Source organism: Mustelus asterias, chromosome 12 (assembly GCF_964213995.1).
Source record: "Mustelus asterias chromosome 12, sMusAst1.hap1.1, whole genome shotgun sequence".
Classification (NCBI taxonomy): Eukaryota; Metazoa; Chordata; class Chondrichthyes; order Carcharhiniformes; family Triakidae; genus Mustelus; species Mustelus asterias.
Genome location: NC_135812.1, coordinates 76,260,626 through 76,284,890, shown reverse-complemented (window position 1 = coordinate 76,284,890; position 24,265 = coordinate 76,260,626). Strand labels below are relative to the sequence as shown.

At 45.7% G+C, this 24,265-nt stretch overlaps 1 protein-coding gene across 1 annotated transcript; it reads left to right on the top strand.

Annotated features, from left to right (window-relative positions):
* The first annotated feature begins 1,610 nt into the window (after positions 1–1,610).
* LOC144502043 (E3 ubiquitin/ISG15 ligase TRIM25-like) lies at positions 1,611–24,103 on the top strand. The gene is made up of 6 exons (XM_078226054.1): positions 1,611–2,195; positions 10,205–10,300; positions 10,394–10,627; positions 13,070–13,238; positions 17,013–17,096; positions 23,529–24,103. The coding sequence occupies exons 1-6, from the start codon at positions 1,611–1,613 to the stop codon at positions 24,101–24,103; spliced, it is 1,743 nt and encodes a 580-aa protein (XP_078082180.1).
* Positions 24,104–24,265: the final 162 nt, after the last annotated feature.

Genomic DNA, 24,265 nt, shown 5'->3' with positions numbered 1-24,265 from the left:
AAAAAGACACCAAACATGCAAGTGAATTCAATTTTTCTAGTTGGTAGGACAGCTTTATGCTAGTAACAGCAAGTTATATTTAAATATCTATTTAAGATGGTCATGATACAATTGTGCTGAAGATTGCAATTAATTCCCTGTGGTGATTAGAGAGTGAATCCTACAACCATCTATTGTTATTTAACTTAATTATTAACGTCAGCTTGGCCTAGTTAGTGGTACTGATGTTTCTGAGTCAGATAATCATAGATTCAAGGCTTCATTCCAGTGAGGGAGAGCTACATTGTTAGGCGTTCAGGTGAGAAATTAAAGCAAGGTCCCATCTACATGTTCTGGTGGAACTCAGCAATCAAATGACACAGGAGCAGGGGAGTTCTCCAATGGCTCAACCGACCTACCCTCTTTTTTTTGCAGAGATGTAGTAATTGAGCCACACGCCGGTTTCCAATAACCAAAAAGGAAAAGGCCTCTCCCGCGGCTTACAGTCAGATAATCTTCACCTCAGGACTCCAAGTACAACAAATTACAGACCTAGACCAACCCCCCCCCCCCCCCCCCCCCGACTCCCCCCCCCATTGGCTGCTTCCCATTGGACGAGCGCCTGCTCACTCAATAAGGCAGCTCGTACTCCACAAAGCCCACGGGTAGGACTACTGATGATCCCCAGGAGCCTTTGTGGTCGTCATAACATCCCTCCCCCTTAGGTCTGTGTCTCTCCTATCACCTCTCCTGTGAGGAGGTCCTTTCTGTCGTTTGGTGCCCAGGCAGAGGTCCGTTGAAGGTGGGGCTAAGCCAACCACCAACCAGGATGGCATTACCGGGGTGCGACAGCTGGTCAATGACATTGAAAGTTAAACAGATTTCATCAGGAAATGACAGTGGACTGCACTTTCCCATCCAGATTGAAATGAAGTGATAATAATGACATGACATCATAAGTTACTTCCTTTCCATTGAGTGTCACCTGTGGTTCAGTCCATGAGTCAGTGTGGTACTGTCAGGTACTGTCATTCACATGCAACACTAGACCAAGGCTCTATCTACTCAGTGGATGTAAAAAATCTCAATGTACTCATTCAAAGAAGAGCAGGAGTATTTTTCAGGCCAATATTTATATCCCCTAATCAACACTATAAACAGATTATTTGACCATATGCCTTATTGATGTTGTGAGATCTCGCTTTGTGCAAAGTGTATGTTGTGTTTCCTAAATTACAGTTGTAATTGCTTCAATGTACTTTATTGGCTGTAAAACTGTTTAGAATATTCCTTCCTTCAAATGCTATTTTTAGTGTTGCTCAGGGAGGCAGAATGTCAGGAAAGGTACAAAAAATAACAGGAGACAATGCATTATTTCAACTGTAGCTATCTTGCCTCACAGTGACCATATCCCAGGGACAGGCTGAATTCCTGACCCTTCATCTAATAGATAAATGATGCCTCCTGGAGGAGAATTGAAGCTGTACATTTCTGATGTTAGAATTAATTTATTGGTGGCTGGCAGTGAAACCCCACCCCTGACACCATCTGCACCCCTTGATGGGTGTGTCTAACTATCTGGAAATCTGTTAAATCCCAGTGCTGTTGACACTGGTTCTGTTTGCTGCAAAATGTCTGCTGTGAATGTGCTTCTCTCAAAGGACAGCCTGCTTTGCGGAATATGCTTGGAAATGTTCAAGGATCCTGTCACAATCCCATGTGGACACAGTTTCTGTCTGGGATGCATTCAGAGTTGCTGGGATCTCGACACAGATAGTGAAGGTCAAAGATGTCCTCAATGCCAACATGGGTTCACTCCCAGACCTCAGCTCCTCAGAAGCCTTGTCCTATGTAGAGTGATTGAAGACTTTGCCTCATCCAAGGAGAGTTCTGCTGAAGACTCTGTTGCTGGCCCAGGCGATGTGGCCTGTGATTTCTGCACCCACACCAAGTTACAGGCAGCACAATCCTGCCTGGCATGTCTGGCTTCTTATTGCAGATTCCACTTGAAGCCACACCAGGAGAATGTGGCATTCCAGCACCACAGCCTGACCCAGCCGGTGAAGGAGCTCAGCCAGAGACGGTGTTCGGCTCATGGAAAATCTCTTGACTTGTTCTGCAGAACAAATCAGACCTTTATCTGCTCAGTGTGCACAACAAAGGAACACAGGAACCACGAGACAGTCACGGTGGAGGAGGAGGGGGCTGATAGAAAGGTGAGCTCACTGCTGGGGGTGTTCCTCCATTATGTATCACTTTACGGAAAAGAACTAGTCCAAAATCACATTAGGCTACTCTTATGTAAGAATAGGAGTAGGCCATTCAGTCCTTCAACCCATTCCAGCATTCAATTAGATCATGATTGCTGTGTACCTCAACTTTCTCTTCCCCACTTTGTTTCATTCATACTTAATTCCCCTGCTAACAAAACCCGATTAATCTCTTCGAAGTTTCAATTGACACCCCCCCACTCACCATGCAGTCTCAACTGATCCAGGGATCCAGGGTAATGTGACAAGCTGGATACAAAATTGCCTCAATGACAGGAAACAATATTGACGGTTGTTTATGAAAGTGGAAGGCCGTTTCCAGTGGGATTCCACAGGGCTCAGTGCTAGGCCCCCTACTTTTTGTGGTATATAGTAATGACTTGGATATAAATGTAGGGGGAAAGATTGAGAATTTTGAAGATGACACAAAAATCGACCATGTGGCTGATAGCGATTAGGTTAGCTGGAGACTGCAGAAAGATATCAACAAACTGGTCAAGTGGGCAGAAAAGTGGCAAACGGAATTCAATCCAGAGAAGTGTGAGTTGATGCATTTGTGGGTGGTCAAACAAGGCAAAGGAATGCACAATTAATGAGAGAATGCTGAGAGTTGTCGAGGAAGTGAGGGACCTTGGAGCAAACAGACCCCTGAACGTATCAGGATGGGTTAATAAGGTGGTTAAGAAGGCATATGGAATCCTTTCCTTTATTAGCCAGAGTATAGAACATAAGAGCTGGAAGGTTATACTGGAGCTGTCTAAATCATTAGTTCGGCTACAGCTTGAGTACTGTGTGCAGTTCTGGTCACCTGATTACAGAAAGGATGTAATTGCACTGGAGAGGGTACAGAGGAGATTTACAGGGATGTTGCAAAAACTGGAAAATTGCAGTTATGAGGAAAGTTTGGATCGGCTGGGGTTGTTCTCCTTGGAATGGAGGAGGCTGAGGGGAGATTTGATTGAGATGTACAAAATTGTGAGGGGACTGGATAGAGTGGATGGATGGATTTACTTTAGCGGAGAGATCAATGACTAGAGGACATAGATTTAAAGTGATTGGTAGAAAGATTAGAGGGGAGATTTTCTTTCACTCAGAGGTTTGCAGAGGTCTGGAACTCACTACCTGAAAGGGTAGTAGAGGCAGAAATGGATATGCACGTCAAATTCCATAACACGCAGGGCTATAGGCCAAATGCAGGAAAGTGGAATTAGACTGGGTGGCTCATTTGTTTGGCCAGTGCAGAAATGATGGACCAAGTGGTCTCTTTCTGTGCCCTAAACTTTGTGTGATTCTATGATTCCAACAGGTTTTCGCAGAAAAGAGTATTTCATTTCTATCATGCTTTGTATCAAAAAGTGCTCCCTGACCACCCCTAAATGGCCTCTAATTTGAATTTTCTGCCCACTGCTCTGGACCCGTCTACACGAGGAAAGTATTTCTTTCCATCGATCCCATATACCCTGTAACTGTTTTAAACAACTTAATCAGATCTCCCCTCCTTAATCCTTACAATCAAGACAATACAAGCAACCCATCCTCATGATTTAACCCTTTTGGCCTCTGGTGAATTGGCATTGTATGCCCTTCCTGAGGTGTGGTGCCTGGAACCGCACAGTTACTCCAGATAGCTGGGGTCCAAACTGAGTTTTGTGTAACTGTAATATAACTTCCACCCTGCCTTGAGATAAAAGCCAACATTCCATTAGCTTCTTAAATTATTTTTATACTTATCCATTAACTTTTAGTGATTTCTGTACTTAGAACCATAAGGACGTGATCTTACGACCTCGTCCTGCCTGACCTTCGGCAAGGCGAGGTGATATGGTCAGCCAAAAATGAGAAATGCGCCCGGTTTCTCACCTCCCCCGATCGTACCAGCCCTGTTTGGTCGGCAAGAAAGGGCGCAAAGCCAATTTCAATATTAATGATATCATTAGCATGACATTAGTGAGTCCTGGATGCTATCGTCTGGAGTCACTCTTTCAGGTGCCGGTGCAGACACAATGGGCCGAATGACCTCCTTCTGTGTTGTAAGATTCCATGATTCAACTTAGCTCCTCACTGGTCAAGCTTCTCACCGGCAAGAATCATAGGTGGTCTCCACTAGCAGGACACCAGACGTGATGTCCTGACTGGGGAGATCGGAGAACATTGAAGCCCACGGGTGTTTAGGGGCAGGGCCAGGCAGTGCCCACGTAGCTCGCCTGGCACCCTGGCACTGCCCACCAGGCTCCGTAACTGTGCCGGGTCAGTGCCAAGGGGTGGGGCCTGAGTAAGGGCGGAGCCTGTGGTGGAGGAGCTATGATGGGGAATAAAATGGGAGATCCACAGGGATGGGAGGGAGGGAAATCTTCAGAGGTGGCAATCAGTGGGGGGAGGGGAGGGGGACTCTGCAGAGGTGGTGATTAGCAGGGGGAACTCTGCAGGGGGGGGCAATCGGCAGGGGGGAGGGGGAACTCTGGAGAGGGGAGGGAGGGAACTCTGCACCCTGCTGGGGTGCTGATCGGGGAGGGAGGGTACTCTGGAGGGGTGGCATTAGGGACGGGGGGAGGGAACTCTGCAGGGGTGGTGATTGGCAAGGGAAGGGAACTCAGCTGGGATAGCGATCGGGAAGGGAGGGAAGGCAGGATGAGGGTCCCGATATCATTGGGGTGGTTATGGGGGAGGAATTCCGATGTCCATGGGGTGGGTGGGGCAGCAGGAGATCTCTCTGGAAGATTGGGAGGGCTTCCTGACACAGTATGTGGATAAGTCTACAAGAGGAGAGGCTGTACTTGATTTGGTATTAGGGAATGAACCTGGGCAGGTGTCAGATCTCTCAGTGGGAGAGCATTTTGGGGATAGTGATCATAACTCTATCTCCTTTACATTAGCATTGGAGAGAGATAGGATCAGTCAAGCTAGGAAAGTGTTTATCTGGAGTAGGGGCAATTATGAGGCTATTAGGCAGGAAATTAGAGGCATAAATTGGAAGGAGGTTTTCTCAGGGAAATGTACAGAAGAAATGTGGCAAATTTTCAAGGAAAATTTATCTGGAGCTCTGCACAGCAACGTTCCAATGAGACAGGGGAGTTATGGTAGGTTACAGGAACCATGGTGCATGAAAGCTGTAACGAATTTAGTCAAGAAGAAAAGAAAAGCCTACAAAAGGTTCAGGGAGCTAGGTAATGTTAGAAATCTAGAAGAGTATACGACTAGTAGGAAGGAACTTAAGAGGGAAATTAAAAGAGCAAGAAGGGGTCATGAGAACCCCTTGGCAGACAGGATAAAGAAAAATCCCAAGGCATTCTACAAGTATGTTAAGAGCAAGAAGATAAGATGTGAAGGAGTAGGACCTATCAAATGTGACGGTGGGAAAGTCTGTATAGAACCAGTAGAAATAGCAGAGGTACTCAATGAATATTTTACTTCAGTATTTACAGTGGAAAAGGATCTTGGTAGTTGCAGTGCAGACTTGCAGTGGACTGAGAAGATTGAGCATGTGGACATTAGGAAAGAGGATGTGTTGGAGCTTTTGAAATGCATCAAGTTAGATAAATCGCCGGGACCGGATGGGATGTACCCCAGGTTACTGTGGGAGGCGAGGGAAGAGATTGCTGAGTCTCCGGCGATGATCTTTGCGTCATCAATGGAGACGGGAGAGGTTCCGGAGGATTGGAGGATTGCGGATGTGGTTCTGTTATTCAAGAAAGGGAGAAGAGATAGCCCGGGAAATTATAGACCAGTGAGTCTAACCTCAGTGGTTGGTAAGTTGATGGAGAAGATCCTGAGAGGCAGGATTTATGAACATCTGGAGAGGAATAGTATGATCAGAAATAGCCAGCACTGCTTTGTCCAAGGCAGATCATACCTTACGAGCCTAATTGAATTTTTTGAAGATGTAACTAGACACATAGACGAGGGAAGAGCGGTAGATGTAGTTTATATGGATTTCAGCAAGGCGTTTGATAAGGTGCCCCATGCAAGGTTTATTGAGAAAGTGAAGGGGCATGGGGTACAAGGGGACATTGCCTTGTGGATTCAGAACTGGCTTGCCCACAGAAGGCAAAGAGTGGTTGTAGATGGGTCTTTTTCAGCATGGAGGTTGGTCACCAGTGGAGTGCCCCAGGGATCTGTGCTGGGACCCTTGCTCTTTGTGATTTTGATAAATGACCTGGATGAGGAAGTGGAAGGATGGGTTGGCAAGTTTGCTGATGACACAAAGGTTGGTGGTGTTGTAGATAGTGTAGAGGGATGTCAGCAGTTGCAACGAGACATAGATAAGATGCAAGACTGGGCGGAGAAGTGGCAGATGGACTTCAACCCAGATAAGTGTGTGGTGGTTCATTTTGGCAGGTCGAATAGGATGAAAGAATATAATATTAAGGGTAAGACGCTTGGCAGTGTGGAAGATCAGAAGGATCTTGGGGTCCGGGTTCATAGGACGCTCAAAGCAGCGTCGCAGGTAGAGGCTGTGGTTAAGAAGGCGCATGGAATACTGGCCTTCATCAATAGAGGAATTGAGTTTAGAAATCGGGAGATAATGCTGCAGCTGTATAGGACCCTGGTCAGACCCCATCTGGAGTACTCTGCCCAGTTCTGGTCGCCTCATTACAGAAAGGATGTGGAAGCCATAAAAAGGGTGCAGAGGAGATTTACAAGGATGTTGCCTGGATTAGGTGGCATGCCTTATGAGGATAGGTTGAGAGAGCTAGGTCTTTTCTCCTTGGAGAAGCGAAGGATGAGAGGTGACCTGGTAGAGGTGTATAAGATGTTGAGAGGTATTGATAGAGTGGATTCTCAGAGGCTTTTACCCAGGGCTGAAATGGTTGCCACAAGAGGTCACAGGTTTAGGATGCTGGGGAGTAGGTACAGAGGAGATGTTAGGGGTAAGTTTTTCACTCAGAAGGTGGTGGGTGCGTGGAATCGGCTGCCGGTAGTGGTGGTGGAGGCGGATTCGATAGGGTCTTTTAAGAGACTTTTGGATAAGTTCATGGAAGTTAGTAAGATAGAGAGTTATAGGTAAGCCTAGTAGGTAGGGACATGTTCGGCGCAACTTGTGGGCCGAAGGGCCTGTTTGTGCTGTAGCTTTTCTATGTTCTATGTTCTATTGGGGCGCCCACACAATTGCGCACCAAGAGCTCAACAGTTGGTTTCCCCGGCGAGCTCAGACTTCCCCCCTTCTTCTGCACTGTGCCATAAGATTGCGACTCAGAGCTCGCCAAGTTAACCAGTGCAATTTTCTCCCTTTTCTTGCTCATTCGATACTTAGGATTCTTTTTGTAAGGTCGTGCCCTAACTCTCTGTGTCCCTCCGGAGCCTTACTCGCCATTTGGAAAATCAGGGGAGGATTAACAATGAAATACTGTGCCTTGGCACAGGGCCCCAAGTGACAGAGGAGCCCTAAATTGCAGGTAGACTCCGAACACTGCTGGCCTGACTAATACTTGAAAAATGCAATAAAGCTGTTCACCCAATCACAGGCTGATACCTCCCTGTATTAGCTATCAGCAACAAATGGAGGGAGGAATCAGCTTGGGATTGAATGAGAAGTAAAGGGTGGGAGTGTGGTAAACCACTGTTAAGCTTATTGCCTGTGTGTGTGTGACATGCCTGGACATGCCCCTGTCAGCCCTGCCTGAGACTCCTCCCCCTCTGGTCCAGGTATAAAGGTGACTGCTCCCCACCCCCCTGCCTCAGTCTCTGGACCAGTTCATCAGCATGGGTGTGCTCCAAGTCTTTTGCGAATAAAATTGATGCACTATCAATCAAGCAAAGACGAGTTCGTATGCAAGAACAAATAGGCTTTTATTCACAACACCTCTCTATTCCTTCATTAAGTAATTTATAAACATAGTTTGTATGTTTGACATGACCTACCTCTCACAATTCCATTCTGGTTCTCTCTGATCAGCTCAGATTCTGTGCAAGTGCTCCATCACTCTGTTCCTAATGATAGATTCTAGTCACTTTCCCACAACAGACAGACCAATAGATCTATAATTTCCAAGCTTTCCCTGCTGAATATTTAATGTGTGGATATTGAGTGACCGCAGGATCACCATGGGCTGTGATGCTGGCCGTGGTAACCACCCATCATTCCCTGGCAGGAAATTCCTCACACATGTAAATTGGCATTCTGGGAGAGAATGCATGACACCTGTGGACCTATGCCTGACTATCAGCCGGTCTCATCATTAGAGAGGGTAAAATTAGAAGGAACTATGAAAGCCAAACATCTTATAGAATAGGACATAGAACGGTTACAACACAGAAGAAACATTTTTTTATTCATTCGTGGGACATGAGCGCCTCTGACTGGCCAGTATTTATTGCCCATCCCTAGTAAGGGATTTGGCCCATCATATTCAAGCCCATTCTCCATAAGAGCAATCAGTCTCACTCTTCTGCATTTTCCCCATAGCCCTGCAAATTTCTCATTTTCAGCTTACTATCCAATTCCCTTTGAAATCCACAATTGAAACTGCTTCCACCACACTCTCAGGCAGTACATTCTAGAATCTAGATCCTAACAACTCACTGCGTAAAAATGTTTTTCCTCGCGTCACCTCTGGATCTTTTGCCAATTTCCTTAAATCGGTGTCATCTGGTTCTCAATCCTCCCGCCAATGGAAACAGCTTCTCCGCGATTGCTTTCACGATTTTGGATGCTCAATAGAATCTCCTCTCAATCTTCTTTTCTCTAAAGAGAACAATCCCAGCTTTGCCAATCTGCCTCAAAACTGAAGTCTCTCATCTGCCAAAACCATTTTGTATATCTTTCCTGCACCATCTCCAATCACGTTTCATCCTTCCTAAAGTGTGGGCTCCAGAATTAAGACAAAATTCTTTAGTTTACTAGTTCTATTAGGTCCACCATAACTTCCTTGACCCTATTTACAAAGCCCAGGACTCCACATGTCTTATAAGACATTATAGAGCTCCAGAGTGATTTCATTTTAACTATCATTCAGCAATCTTGTGCAGGTCAGTTTCTCACTTTACTCTCCTTCCAGTTGAAATATTGTTTCTATATACCGGCAATGATTGGACCTGAGAATATGTGAATATTATCTAAATTTGTGAGACCATCCATGGAGTCATCATTGGGGCCATCAACAGGAGCATCTGTAGCACCAGTGATATAGTTGGAAACCAGTTGGATGCTATGATGAGATGAGAGGGAAGCCATGGGTTTATAGCATCTATCTTGTGATAGAACAGCAACAAATATTCAAACAGCCTTTGTAAGATTTTCTCTTTCTATATTCTCCTGAGCAGCTCTCCACATGTGTCAGCCATTACTCCGTTGGTAGCACACTTGCCTCTGAGGCACAAAGCTCTGAGTTTAAGTCCCACTCCAGGGCTTGAGCACAAAAATCAAAGCTGACACTCCAATGCAGTACTGAGGGAACACTATGCTATTGGAGGAACTGTCTTTTGGAGAAGACATTAAAATTGAGGCTCCATCTGCCTCGGGTGGATGTAAAAGATCCCATGCCACCACTGAGAAGAAGAGCAGAGGAGTTATCCCCAGTATTCTGACCAATACTTATTCCCCCTATCAATATTATAAAAACAGATTATCTGGTCATTATTAACATTAACCTTATTAACATTATTACATTATGGGAGTTTACTGTATACAGATTGGCTGCAACTTTTCCTATATTAAAACGGTGATTATACCTCAAAAGCACCATATAACTTACAAGTCTTTTTCAACAACAGTCGCTATTTAAGCAGGGATACGTAAGGAAAATCACATGTTGAAATGCATGGCAGTTCTGTAGGTGTGTGATTGAGAAAAGGTCTTTTATTAACGGTATTCATACAAATATTAGCCAGTATTCCCCTTTCAGATGTGAACTGACTTGTGTTTCTAGGTAGTCCTTGGAACTGGGATTTCGGAATGAGGACAGGTTGGTTTTTATCAATGGTTCACCATTAACTTAACATATCTTCCTACTTTCAAGATAAAACTTCTCCAAAAAGGATGTGAAGCAGAAGCAGAGACACAGAAAACACTAGCCGAGATCAGACTTCTGGAACAAACCGTTGACTCGATCATGGTGAGTGGGTCCTTGAGGTTTGAGGTACATCATCGATTGTCAGTATTGTATGTGGTCAGACTGTCATTGGCCCTGTGTCTTATTCTCTGTTAGAGCTCTTCACTCAAAGTGGGATGTGAAATCAGAGGCACATTCTCTGCAATGACAGAAGCCATGGAGGAAGCTGGGGAAGAAGTGATTGGATTGGTAGAGAGCGCGGTGCGGGCAGCATTGAGCCAGGCTGACAGTATCCGGCGCCGACTGGAACAGAAATGTGGTGAGCTGAGAGAGAAAGAGCAGCAACTGAGAACCTTATCAAAGAGCAATGATCATGTGATGCTAGTTCAGGTAATGACTATACCCAAGTGATAAATACTGAATTTATTCCTGGCAAAGTGGCATGGTGGCACAGTGATTAGCACTGCTGCCTCACAGTGCCAGGGACCTGGGTTCAATTCCGGCCTCGCTGTCTGCGTGGGGTTCCACCGGGTGCTCCGGTTTCCTCCCACAGTCCAAAGATGTGCGGGTTGGGTTGATTGGCCCTGCTAAATTGCCCCTTATTGTCAGGGGGACTAGCAGGGTAAATAAGTGGAGTTATGGGGATAAGGTGGGATTGTGGTCAGTGCAGACTCAATGGGCCAAATGGCCTCTTTCTGCACTGTAGGGATTCTATGATTCATCTGCCCAACAAACATCTTACTGATTAAATATAATAACAGCCTTATGACAAAGATCAATTTGTGTGCACCCAATAATCAGAGATAAAGACTGAGGGTAATCTCCCTATTGGCTCACTGAGTTTATACCGAGTTACTGGAGTCATGCCTACCTGGACAGACTTTGATCACTGTTTGGCGCTGTGTCAGCTAATGGCAGCTGGGCAACAATAAGAGGCTTCAATAGTCTAGCATGCCCCAGGTCAGAGAGAGAACGCAGTCAGAGTTTCTGCACTGTTCCCTTCCAGAAGTGCTTATGTTAATGCAAGATGAGGGATAGGGGTATATCAACCTGTTTTCAACCTTTGTCAACTACACAAATCTTCTCCAAATACCCTCCTCCATTGTTTAGCTCGGTGACATTGCACTTATTTGGTTCCACCTTTATTTATCCAGTTGTAGCTAGAGGATTTTCAACAATAGATTCTCTTTTTGCTTACGTCATTACCTTTGGTGCTCCCCAACAATCTATTCTTGGCCGCCTGCTATTTTTCATCTGGATGTTGCCCCTTGGCAATTTCAGCCACGACAATGAATGGCTCAACTTCTACCTATGTCCTGACAATACCCAGCTCTATCTACCTCACCATCACCTTTTGACCCCTCCATTGTTTGTCCAACATTAATTTGAGTTCAATTTCCTCCAGTTAAATATTGGAAAGACTGAAGACATACCTCCACGAAAAACTCCATCACTATTTACTCCATCCATGACCTAAGAAACTGCCTCAAGCTGAACCAGGCAGTTCCAATCTGGGCATCCTATCTGACCCTTGGCTGACTAACTGGCCCATGTCCTCTCCATCATTAGGACCACTTCCTCCTCTGTAATAATGTTCATCTCCTATCTAGCCTTTCATCTTCCGTAAACTTAAACTCATCTAAACCTCTACTGCCTGTGTCCTAACTTGCATCAATTCTCATTCACCTATTACCCCTACGCTTGATGACTGACATTAGTCCAGGTCTCAGACATCAGGAGTGGCAGTACCACTCGGACGCCAGTACTTGGCAGTGCCTCACGGACACCAGGACTGGGCAATGCCTCTCGGACACAAGGAACAGGTAATGTATCTCTGTAATTGAAACAGAAAATGCTGGAGAAACTCAGCAGGTCTAGCAGCATCTATTGAGAGAGAAACAGGAGGGATAACGTTTGAAGTCTATAACACTCTCCTTTAGAGCTGAAGAGAGGTAGAAAACTGTTTTAAAAGGTGATGGAGCAAAATAGAAGGTCAGGGATAGGTGGGAGCTCAGGAGAGATTTGACAAAGATGTCATGGACACAAGACAAAGGGAGTGTTAATGGTAATGTTAAAGACTAGAGAAGATATTAATAGTGGCACAAAGTTAAGATAGCAGAATCCATTAATAACAGAACAAGAGTCAGCACTATGTGAAAGCAAAACAGAATAACAAGTTACAGATGGCCTTGTGGGGGGAGGGGGTTGGGGGAAAATGAGATTAAGAAAAAAGAATGAAATGGAGGAGAGAGTTCATAGTCTGAAGTTATCAAACTCAATGTTAAGTACAGAGGGCTGTAAAGTGCCTAATCAGAAGCTGAGGTGCTGTTTCTCCAGTTTGCGTTGGACTTCACTGGAAAATTGCAAGGATGGAAATGTGGGCATGAGAGCAAGATGTTGAGTTGAAATGGGAAGTGACAAGAAGGTTGGGGTCTTGCTGGTGGACAGAGCAAAGATATTCTCCAAAGTGGTCACCCAGCCTATGTTTCATCTACCTAATGTAGAGACTGTATTGGGAGCAGCGAATACAGTCGACTAAGTTGAAGGAGGTGCAAGTGAATCGCTGCTTCATTTGAAAGGAGTGTTTGGGGCCATGGACGATGAGGAGGGACGAGGTAAAGATATTACACCTTCTACAATTGCATGGGACGGCACCGTGTGAAGGTGGTGAGGAGTGAGATGGAGGAGTGTCCAGGGTGTCACAAAGGGAACAGTCCCTACGAAATGAATTTTTTGCTTTTATTTCAGATTTCCAGCACCCACAGTATATTGATTTTATTATAATATGTCTGTGGTATTTTCAAGATTCTGCTCAGTTTTATTTTCTGTTAGGAATCTTTATCTTTGAACGCACCATTGCAAAGTCGAGACATCCCAGCGTTCTGCTCTGATGTTGAAGTCTGTCTCACCTGTGCCAGTAAAGCAGTAATCGACCTCTCAGCATTGGTTACAGGATACCTTAAAGCAGCTGTAAAACAACTGAAAAACAACCAAATAAGGGGTCAGTCAGTTAGTTTGCCTGTTAATTATGTGATAGAAAATCTGCTATTAATTTTATAAATTTTGTACAAAGTTTTGTTAATATTACACTTTGATGTCAGTTTTAAATGCATAAAAATTATATTTTGCAATATTAAGAATCTTTAATACTTTTAACATTTGTTCTTGACATCTCAAATTGGTGTCCATGATGATTTACCCCTGTTGATGCCTTCTGCAGCCTTCACAAGGTCAACTTTCTTTCCCCAACATCGCTCCTCTATCAGACTGCCCTCAGCTGCATTCACTTTCACCTATCGAATCATAAAGCAGAGTATTTCCTGCAATGACCTCTCTTCCCAACCTCAAACCTTTTCCATTGGAATCAAACTCACACCAAGACCACGATTCTCCCAAAAGTGCTGAATTGGTGGGAAAACTGTTCTAGATCCGGACTGTTTTGTCAGTTCAGCTTCTCACCTGAATCTCCCCACTCTGTGCACTGCAGAGGTCCCAGTCGTGAATCTCATTAAAAACCCAGGGGGGCGGGGCCTATTCGCGCCGGAGTCTGACAGTTCTGGAACTCTGCGCATGCGCAGTGGCTCCGATCTGTCAGTCTCCCCATTTGCTGGCCATCTCGATCGCTGGCCAGCCCGGGACTCCCGCGTTGCTGCTCTTCCAAACCCCCCCACAACCCGATTGCGGCCCCCACAATTCCCAGGCCAGTCCTGACCCCCCCACCCTGGAGCGCACAAACCCACCCCCCCCCCCCCCAGCAGTGGCAATCCCCCCTCACCCCGGCAGACTCCCCCCCCATCACCCCCTCCGGAGGTACTCCCCCCCTTCCCCCGGCAGACCACACTCCCCCCAGCTCACCCCAATCGCTGCCTTCCCTCCATCCCAGACCGATCCTGTCTGCAGAGTGGCAGCGGGACCCCCACCCCCCCCTAGGCCCCGTCCACAACAGGCCCTGCCCCTTGGCACTGCCTGATGCCCGGTGGGCAGTGCCAAGGTGCCCCTGTGGGTACTTTGCCCCTTGGGCAGTGCTGGGGGCACAGGCTGGCACTGCCAGGGTGCCAATGCTCAGGGGGCACCACCCCTCACCGCCCGACCCCCAGGGGGGCCCTGATTGCCCCCCCCCCTTCATTCTGGCGGGGTCTCCTGCTAGTTCCCCGAATGTGGGGAGCTAATCTAAATCCCATCAGAATGAAGTACTCCTTCATTCGGGACCTGAAAATTCCCGATAATTAGATTGAAAACATATTTAAAATACATTTTAAAAAGATTCAAATTATTTACCTGCCTTCCCGCCGGTTTCCAGCGTGGTCTGACCGGCGGCAGTTCGCCGGCTCTGGGAGATGCGCATGGGTTCCCGGCGCATGCGCAAATCCCAGAACAAGGCCGGCGACGCACATCTCCCACCCCGACCCGCCAGAAAAGTTGCGGGTCATGATTGGAGAATCGCGGCCCAAGTGTGAGTTTGCACCTTTGAAACCCACAACTTGTACCATCCATAAGGACACAGGCAGTAGACACATGGGAGCACCACCACCTGGAAGTTTCCCTCTGAGCCATTCACCATCCTGACTTGGAAATATATCGTTGTTCTTTCACTGTTGCTGGGTCAAAATCCTGGCACTCGCTCCTTAACAGCACTCTGGGTGTACCTACACCACATAGACCGTAGTGGTTCAAGAAGGCAGCTCAGCACCAGCTTCTCAAGGGCAATTAGCAATGAGGGATAAATGATGGCCTAGCCGATGCCCACATCCCATGAATGAATAAAAGTCTCATTCAGCTATCACCTCCATGCTGGATCTTGGTTAAGATATCCCTTGATTTTAAAATTCTCATCCTTGTTTTCAAATCTCTCCACAGTTCTGGCCTCCGTACCTCTCTAACCTCCTACAGCCCTCTGAGATCTTGCCACTTCTCCAAATTTGGCTGCTCGAGCCATTCTCGATTTTAATTGACTGGCATGCCTTCAGCTGTCTGGGTACTAAGCTCTGGAACTTCCTCTCCTTTCTACTGTAGTTTAAGATACTCATTAAATCCTACCTATTTGACCAAGCTTTTGGTCATCTGCCTAAATATCTCCTTATGTGTCTCAGTGCCAAATTTTGTGTGATAGCACTTCTGTGAAGCACTTGGGATATTTTACTATTTTAAAAGTTCTATATAAATTCAAAGTGTTGGTGAGTTCCCCCAAGGGTCTCTTCTTCATCCATATCCTAACCCTTAAATACCCTCTCCTCATTATGAATGCTGGGCTGAGAGCCCAGGTCAGTAAAGGCATGAAGCTGCCAAGTAGGGTGGTGGAGGCAGGCACGCTGACATAGTTTAAGACTTACCTGGATAGTCACATGAGCAGCCTGGGAATGGAGGGATACAAACGATTGGTCTAGTTGGACCAAGGAGCGGCACAGGCTTGGAGGGCCGAAGGGCCTGTTTCCTGTGCTGTACTGTTCTTTGTTCTTTATGAAGCTCAGCAGGGACTCTGTTTTGAAAAGTGAAGTGAATTGTTGACTTTCCCTGATTGATACCTTTAAGTCGTTATAATAAGTTGTTCTTTTGGCAATGTCTCAATGTTTATTTAGTCAAAAATAAGAGGAATGAAGTTTAATGGTCTGTCTGATTGACACTTTGATAGGGTTGTAGGAAACCATGTTTTTCCCAAAGAATATTTATGATTTTTTTCTTCAGCAGTTCCATTCTAGCCAATGTTATTGTCTGACTCATTGGTTATGTACATAATGTACACTGGGTGAATGGGTAAAGAAGGGACATGAGTTGGCATTGAGAGTATGAAGGGCTGAGGCATTGAGTTGGCATAATCATTTAAACTTACCTTTCAAAAGGTTATCAAATCCAGACTGAGTTCCAAACTCCTGGAAGGTCCGTGAATCAGTAGCCATGAGGAAGCAGGCTGACTTTACAAAAATTACTAGAGGGGTTAGGAGATGTCTATCCCCACAATGGAGTTGGCCAAGTCGGGAGTGCAAGAGTGGGCATCCTGGAATCTTGCCCGCCTGCTATTTTTAAATGGTTCCAGAGTTATTCCTATTCCACAAAGATCCGGCCCCCAAACTTCTTCAATTTCCTCCAACTAATCACTGGGAAGACCAAACCTATCACCTTTAGCCCACAATAAATTCCATATCATTGCTACTGATTCCATTCCCTATTCCAAACTCTACCCCAAGTTGAATCAGACTGTTCACAATCTCAACTGAGCTTCCAACCCTACAGCTACACCATCACAAAGACAGCTTATTTCCACTTCACACCATCACTCACATCTGCCCCAACCTTGGTCCATCTGGTGATGAATCTCTAATCCATGCCTCTGATACCTCCACTCTTGACTATTCCCACATAAATTTCAACTCATCCAAAACTCAGCTGCCTGTATCGTAACACATAACAAGTCCTCTTCCCCCATTACCCCTCTGCTCACTGACATATCATTGGCTCCCAGTCCCCCATCATTGCCTCTGACTCTAGTCTCCATTCACTTCTCTTCAGTAATGGCAGCAGTGACTTCAATGCCTCCTGCACCAAGGATGCAATACGGATGTGACAATTCCCCTTCTCTATTAGCTCACACCTATAGAATGATCAGGGGAGGAGCAGCTAACGCCCGAGCAGCATCCTGGTGGATTACTGCATTCAGGACAATCAGAAATAGGGATAATTAGTGGGAATGGGGACCAAACAAAGAAGGAAGTAAGACACAAACAACAGACAATGAAGTTATTAAATCTTCACTCTGTTTTTCCAACATTCATTTACATAGAACCAGACCGGAATCTCCCCAAAATAACTCCCTCTCCACAAGTTTCTCTGCTTCACCTGGAGACCAGAGAGGATTTCCTACCCTGTGAGTATTCTCTGCTAAATTATCAGGATAATTTACTGCCAAAATCATGGAAATGAGCAGGCAGGTAACTGTGCAACACAATCCTCATGCCTAATTTCAAGGGCTATCCAATCTAGTCCTCTCTTTTTATAGTGAATTTTTTTGTGTTTAAAAAATGGACAATGAAGGATATATGGTTTCCACTGTCACAAGCACAGTAAACAGCAGGTGAATTCACACAACTAACTCACTCTGCACAAACCAAAACCATCAGCAGTTGTAGAGAATGTGGCAGGTCAAAGCATCATTCAGGCAGTGCTAAATCCATGCTCATATCAGACATTAACAGACTACATAATGTTTTAGTGATGTTATCATCCATCATAGGCTAAGTTAATGGTTTAGACATTAGTAAATTATGCGGGAAGTTCAGTATTCCTGGGATATAAGGAATAGGAGGAGGCCATTCAGCCCCTCCAACCTGTTTCAACATTTAATGAAATCATGACTGCTCCGTATGCGAACTCCATTTACTTGTCTTGGCTTCGTACCTTTTTATATTCTTGGCTGGTAAAAACCTGTCAATCTCATATTTAAAATTATTAACTGTGTTAACAATTACTGCTCTTTGATGGGAAAGAATTCCATATTTCTACCATCTTTTTTATGAAGAAATGTTCCTGACTTCTCTCCTGAAAGGAGTGGCCTGGCTCCGAATTTAAGGTTATGTCCCCTTGTCCTCAGCTTTCCTACCAGTGGAAACTTTTTTATCTAATCTATTATTTCCTTTCAAAATCCTAAAAACCTCAACTAAATTACCTTCTATATTCCAGGGAGTACTCTGGTAATCTCTCCTAATAATTTAATCCTCGGAGCCCTTGTAACATTATGGTGAATCTGCGCTGCACTCCTTCCAAGGCTAATATATCCTTTCTCAGGTGCTCTGCCCAGAACTGTATTCAATTCCCCTGTTTTGGTCAAACGAGGGTTTTGAATATCGGTAGTAAAATCTCCTCCTCTTTATATTCTGACTATTAGTTAAAAAGGCAAACATTACAACCAATTTGATTTTGTTTTGTGCCTGATTACCAACGTACCTTCTAACTTTAGTATGCTGTGTGAGGTTAGCTTGTTTCACTATGTAGTGCCTTTAAGATTGGTACACAGCCACACATGTGGGCATTTTAAAGATCTTCTTGGCCCACTGCCTGCTCGTGTAGCGTAGTGGGCCGGGAAATGTCAGCAGGGGACCTGTAGTGAGAGTTGCGACTGGCGTCCAACCGATCGTGACTTTCCCAGGCCCTTTTTTTAAGTGTCATCGGCCTCGTGCCAAAAATCAGTGTGAGGCTGAATTCAATATGGAAATTGTAATTTCCATATCATTAGCAAGCCTATGACGATATTGTCCGGGCTTGCTAATGTTTCCCTGCCTGCATCCCCCCCCCACTCCCCTACCGGGAGAGATTCCCACCAGCGGGGGTTAAAGCTGGTCCCCATCAACGAGGATCAGGTATGATCACCCCATTGGTGGGGACAGAGGCCATTGAGGTCGGGGGCACTTGAGTTGCCCCTTGGGCTTTGCCAGTATGGCACCCTGGCACTGCCAGCCTGGCAGTGGACAATGCTAAGGGGGTGAGGCCTAAGGGGACGGGGCCTACTAGGGGCAGGGCCAATTGGTGGTGGGGTCGGGACCCGCTGCGCATTCTGCATTTGGGATCAGTGGGGTTGGGAGGGAGGAGGGTGATTGGAGTTGGCCATGGGGAAGGAGGAGGTCGGACTGGATATGGGGGGTGTCAAGCTGGCCATGTGGGGCGGTTGGGGCTGCCATGGGTGGGCTGGCCTGGGGGAGAGTCCCTGCCTTCATCCCACTAAGTACGCCCAAAAAACAGGCATACTTGGGCACTTTGATTCTTTTGGGGAAAATTGCCCCATTGTTGATTATACCTGAGGCGGCACATTCCCGATTGCTGCTTAGCTGCACCACCTGCACAGCTTAGAGGGAATATTGTGCATCACTACATTTTCATGATCCATGTACCTGAACCTCCAACTTTCTTTGCCCCTCTATAAGGTGCTATCTTCACCATTTAAATCAGATTTATCATTTTTTGCTGCAAAATGGATCACACTTACCAACTTTGAAAACCATAGAACATAGAACAGTACAGCACAGAACAGGCCCTTCAGCCCACGATGTTGTGCCGACCTTCATCTGAAACCAAGATCAAGCTATCCCACTCCCTACCATCCTGGTGTGCTCCATGTGCCTATCCAATAACCGCTTAAATGTTCCTAAAGTGTCTGACTCCACTATCACTGCAGGCAGTCCATTCCACACCCCAACCACTCTCTGCGTGAAGAACCTACCTCTGATATCCTTCCTATATCTCCCACCATGAACCCTATAGTTATGCCCCCTTGTAATAGCTCCATCCACCTGAGGAAATAGTCTTTGAACGTTCACTCGATCTATCCCCTTCATCATTTTATAAACCTCTATTAAGTCTCCCCTCAATCTCCTCCGCTCCAGAGAGAACAGCCCCAGCTCCCTCAACCTTTCCTCATAAGACCGACACTCCAAACCAGGCAGCATCCTGGTAAATCTCCTCTGCACTCTTTCCAGTGCTTCCACATCCTTCCTATAGTGAGGTGACCAGAACTGCACGCAATATTCCAAATGCGGTCTCACCAAGGTCCTGTACAGTTGCAGCATAACCTCACGGCTCTTAAACTCCAACCCCCTGTTAATAAAAGCTAACACACTATATGCCTTCTTCACAGCTCTATCCACTTGAGTGGCAACCTTTAGAGATCTGTGGATATGGACCCCAAGATCTCTCTGTTCCTCCACAGTCTTCAGAACCCTACCTTTGACCCTGTAATCCACATTTAAATTTGTCCTACCAAAATGAATCACCTCACATTTATCAGGGTTAAACTCCATTTGCCATTTTTCAGCCCAGCTTTGCATCCTATCTATGTCTCTTTGCAGCCTACAACACCCCTCCACCTCATCCACTACTCCACCAATCTTGGTGTCATCAGCAAATTTACTGATCCACCCTTCAGCCCCCTCCTCTAAGTCATTAATAAAAATCACAAAGAGCAGAGGACCAAGCACCGATCCCTGCGGCACTCCGCTAGCAACCTGCCTCCAGTCCGAAAATTTTCCATCCACCACCACCCTCTGTCTTCGATCAGATAGCCAGTTACCTATCCAATCGGCCAACTTTCCCTCTATCCCACACCTCCTTACTTTCATCATAAGCCGACCATGGGGGACCTTATCAAACGCCTTACTAAAATCCATGTATATGACATCAACCGCCCTACCTTCATCAACACACCTAGTTACCTCCTCAAAAAATTCTATCAAATTTGTGAGGCACGATTTACCCTTCACAAATCCGTGCTGACTATCCCGGATTAATCCGCATCTTTCTAAATGGTCGTAAATCCCATCCCTAAGGACCTTTTCCATCAATTTACCAACCACCGAAGTCAGACTAACCGGTCTATAATTACCAGGGTCATTTCTATTCCCTTTCTTAAACAGAGGAACAACATTTGCCACTCTCCAGTCCTCTGGCACCATCCCCGTGGACAGCGAGGACCCAAAGATCAAAGCCAAAGGCTCTGCAATCTCATCCCTCGCCTCCCAAAGAATCCTAGGATACATTTCATCAGGCCACAATCTGCCACAATTTTGTCTTCTTGCTTAATTTATTAATGTCTCTTTGTAATTTTATGCTCCAGTCTACACTGCTTACTGTATCTCCAATCCTTGTGTCATTGGAAAACTTGTCAGCACCCCCTTCGCCCAATACCGGTCAATATCTGTGGAGCTGTGAAGAAGCGGTGACTTGGAGCTCACCAGGTTCCCATCTTTTAAAAGCTGTCATGATTTGTGCCATCGTAATGTTACGCCTCTGTGGGCAGACATAGAAAACATAGAAGATAGGAGCAGGAGGAGGCCATTTGGCCCTTCGAGCCTGCTCTGCCATTCATCATGATCATGGCTGATCATCCAACTCAATAGCCTAATCTCTCATAACCTTTGATCCCATTCGCTCCAAGTGCTATATCCAGCCACTTCTTGAATACATTCAATGTTTTGGCATCAACTACTCTTTGGGTGAAGAAATGTCTCCTCACCTCCGTCCTAAATGGTCTACCATGAATCCTCAGACTGTGATCCCTGGTTCTGGACTCCCCCACCTTCAGGAATATCCTCCCTGCATCAACCCTGTCTAGTCCTGTTAGAATTTTGTAAGTCTCCATGAAATCCCCCCTCATTTGTTTGAACTCCAGCGAAAACAATCCTAACCTAGTCAATCTCTCCTCTACATCAGTCCCACCATTCCCAGAATCAGCCTGGTAAATCTTCACTGCACTCCCTCAAGAGCAAGAACATCCTTCCTCAGAAAAGGAGACCAAAACTGCACACAATACTCTAGGTGTGGTCTCACCAAGGTCCTGTATAATTGCAACAACACATCCCTGCTCCTGTACTCGAAACCTCTCGCAATGAAGGCCAACATGGCATTTGCCTTCTTTACCGCTTGTTGCACCTGCATGCTTACCTTCAGTGACTGGTGCACAAAGACACCCAGGTCCCGCTCGCTGCACACTCCTCTCTCCCAATTTATAGCCATTCAGGTAGTAATCAGCCTTCTTGTTTTTGCTTCCAAAGTGGCTAACCTCACATTTATCCAAATTATACTGCATCTCCCATTGATTTGCCCACTCACCCAGATCATTCTAAGGATCTCTGCATCCGCATCACAGTTCACCCTCTCACCCAACTTGGTATCATCTGCAAACTTTGAGATGTTACATTTTGTTCCCTCATCCAAATCATTAATATATATTGTGAATAGCTGGGGTCCCAGCACTGATCTCTGTGGCACCCCACTAGTTACTGCCTGCCAATTTGAATAGCACCCATTAATTCCTACTCTTTGTTTCCTCTCTGCCAACCAGTTTTCTATCCATCTCAATACACTTCCCCCAATCCCATGCACTTTAACCTTGCACGATAATCTCTTAGCTCTCTGAGAGTGGGGGGTGATTGCTGTGGGGAGGCCTGATAATGATATGATACTGTATTGAAATGAGGTTCCTGATGTTGCATGGTGGGAAACCTGTTACATCAGGGGGAGGGGACAATTGCAGCAAGACTTCATGCCGATGTAAGACGCGACTTGGATCTCTCATGAGATCTTCCGCTCCTGTATCCAAACCCACCTGAAAAGAATGGGAGCGGAAATTCCTGGCCTCCATTTTTATAAATTCCAATACCAGTCAATATCTGTGGAGCTGTTTTTCAGTCATCAGTCAGGAATCAATGCCTTCAGGAGAGGAGGGGAGGGAATTAGCAAGAAAAAATAAATAAATTCCCCAATCAAAAATGTCTGCAGGTTTTTTAAAGATTAGAGGCAGAACTTTTCCCTGTGGGCTTCAGACCCCCACCATAGGCTCAAGTAGGAGTCAGAAGCCCATACTGTTTGGAGAACAGTTACTCCACTGTGATTTTCCCTTAATTGACCAAATGGTGTTCAGAGTGGGCTTGACAGCCAATTAAGGATGACAGGAAGGCTTTGAAGCTGGAGGGCCAGTGGAGCCCCCACCTCCCAGGCAGAAGCTGGCCTTTCAAGTGAGAGAGAGGGTGCTCAGAGATACCGGCACCTTCACTCCAACTGTTGTAAAATCCAAATCAAATAAAAAATGCCCTCAGCAACTAGGCCATGACAGTAGAGGGGGAAATACATCACAGCGTTGTCTGCTGCTGCACCTGAACCTTTTTAGGCAGGGAAGGTCCAGAAGCCATCCTGGAGAGTTGGCCCCACAACAGTCTGCTGCTGGGAGGCCGCCTCCAGTTGGCCTTGACAATATGCCTTAATTTTCCATTAGCAAGGTCAATCTGATTACTGCTGCTTGTGGGTGGGTCGCCTGACACAGAAGTGTCAATGTTTGGGTTAGAAAGTGATAAAATGAGACCAGTTGGATAATAAAGTGAATCTAATTGCAACCATTTCAACTGTCTAGGATTGTTGTGGTGACCTTCACCCAGACACATGGTCAGCCTTTTTTGTAGAAACACACTGCGCAGAAGGAGGTCATTCAGCCCATTGTGAACATGGCGGCTCTCTGAAAGGATTATCCAATTAATCCCGCTCACCCTACCTATTCTTTCTCCATTGTCCATAATTTTCCATTCAAATATTTGTTCAATTTCCTTCTGAAAGTTGTTACTGAGTCTGCATTGGCCACCAAATGTTTAGGCACCACATTTTACAGTTTCTCAAATGAAGGGTTTTTAATTGTGGAAGTAATCTAAAGTAGAAAATAGTATAAGAATACAGGTATTTTATTCATGTAACATTGATTTTGTGAACAATTTCCCAGCCAGTGTGTGTGACAGCCCAGCTCTTTCTCTCTTTCTCACTGCAGATGCTGTGAATTTGACTTTTGATCCTAACACCGTGAACAATTATCTCCGTCTATCAGATGTGAATCAGACAGTGACGGAATGTTACCCAGAGTCACAGGCCTACCCCGACCACCCTGAGCGCTTCGACAGCTTGTGGCAGGTGTTGTGCAGTGAGAGTATGGCCTGTGGTAAATTTTACTGGGAAGTGCATGGTCAGGCCTACTCACATAACTTCCTGGCCAAAGTGGGGATCGTGTACGGGAGGATGAGCAGAAAGGGGGCAGAGCGGTCCTGTTGTATCGGTGAGAATGCCATGTCCTGGTGCCTGAGTGTTTACCCAAATGGAGAAAACTGGCTCCGTTTTGCGACACGGCACAGAAATAAAGGTGTTAACCTTCCATCAACCAGGTGTGAGCGGATTGGGGTTTACCTGGATACTGATGCAGGCAACCTCTCATTCTATGCACTCAGTGATAGAATAATCCTTCTACATAGATTCCAAGCTACCTTCACTGATCCCCTGTATCCAGCCTTTGGTCTTTACTCCAATTCCTCTCTCACCATTCAGCAGTTTGAACGCCAGATATTGGTCTGAAAACCATAGAACCATAGAAAATTTATGATGTAGAAAGAGGCCATTCAGCCCATCATGTCTTTGCCAGTCAAAGAGGAAAAAAATAAGAAACTAGTTGCCCATTCTAATCCCACTTTCCAGCACCTGGTCCGTAGCCTTGCAGGCTACAACACTTCAGGTGCA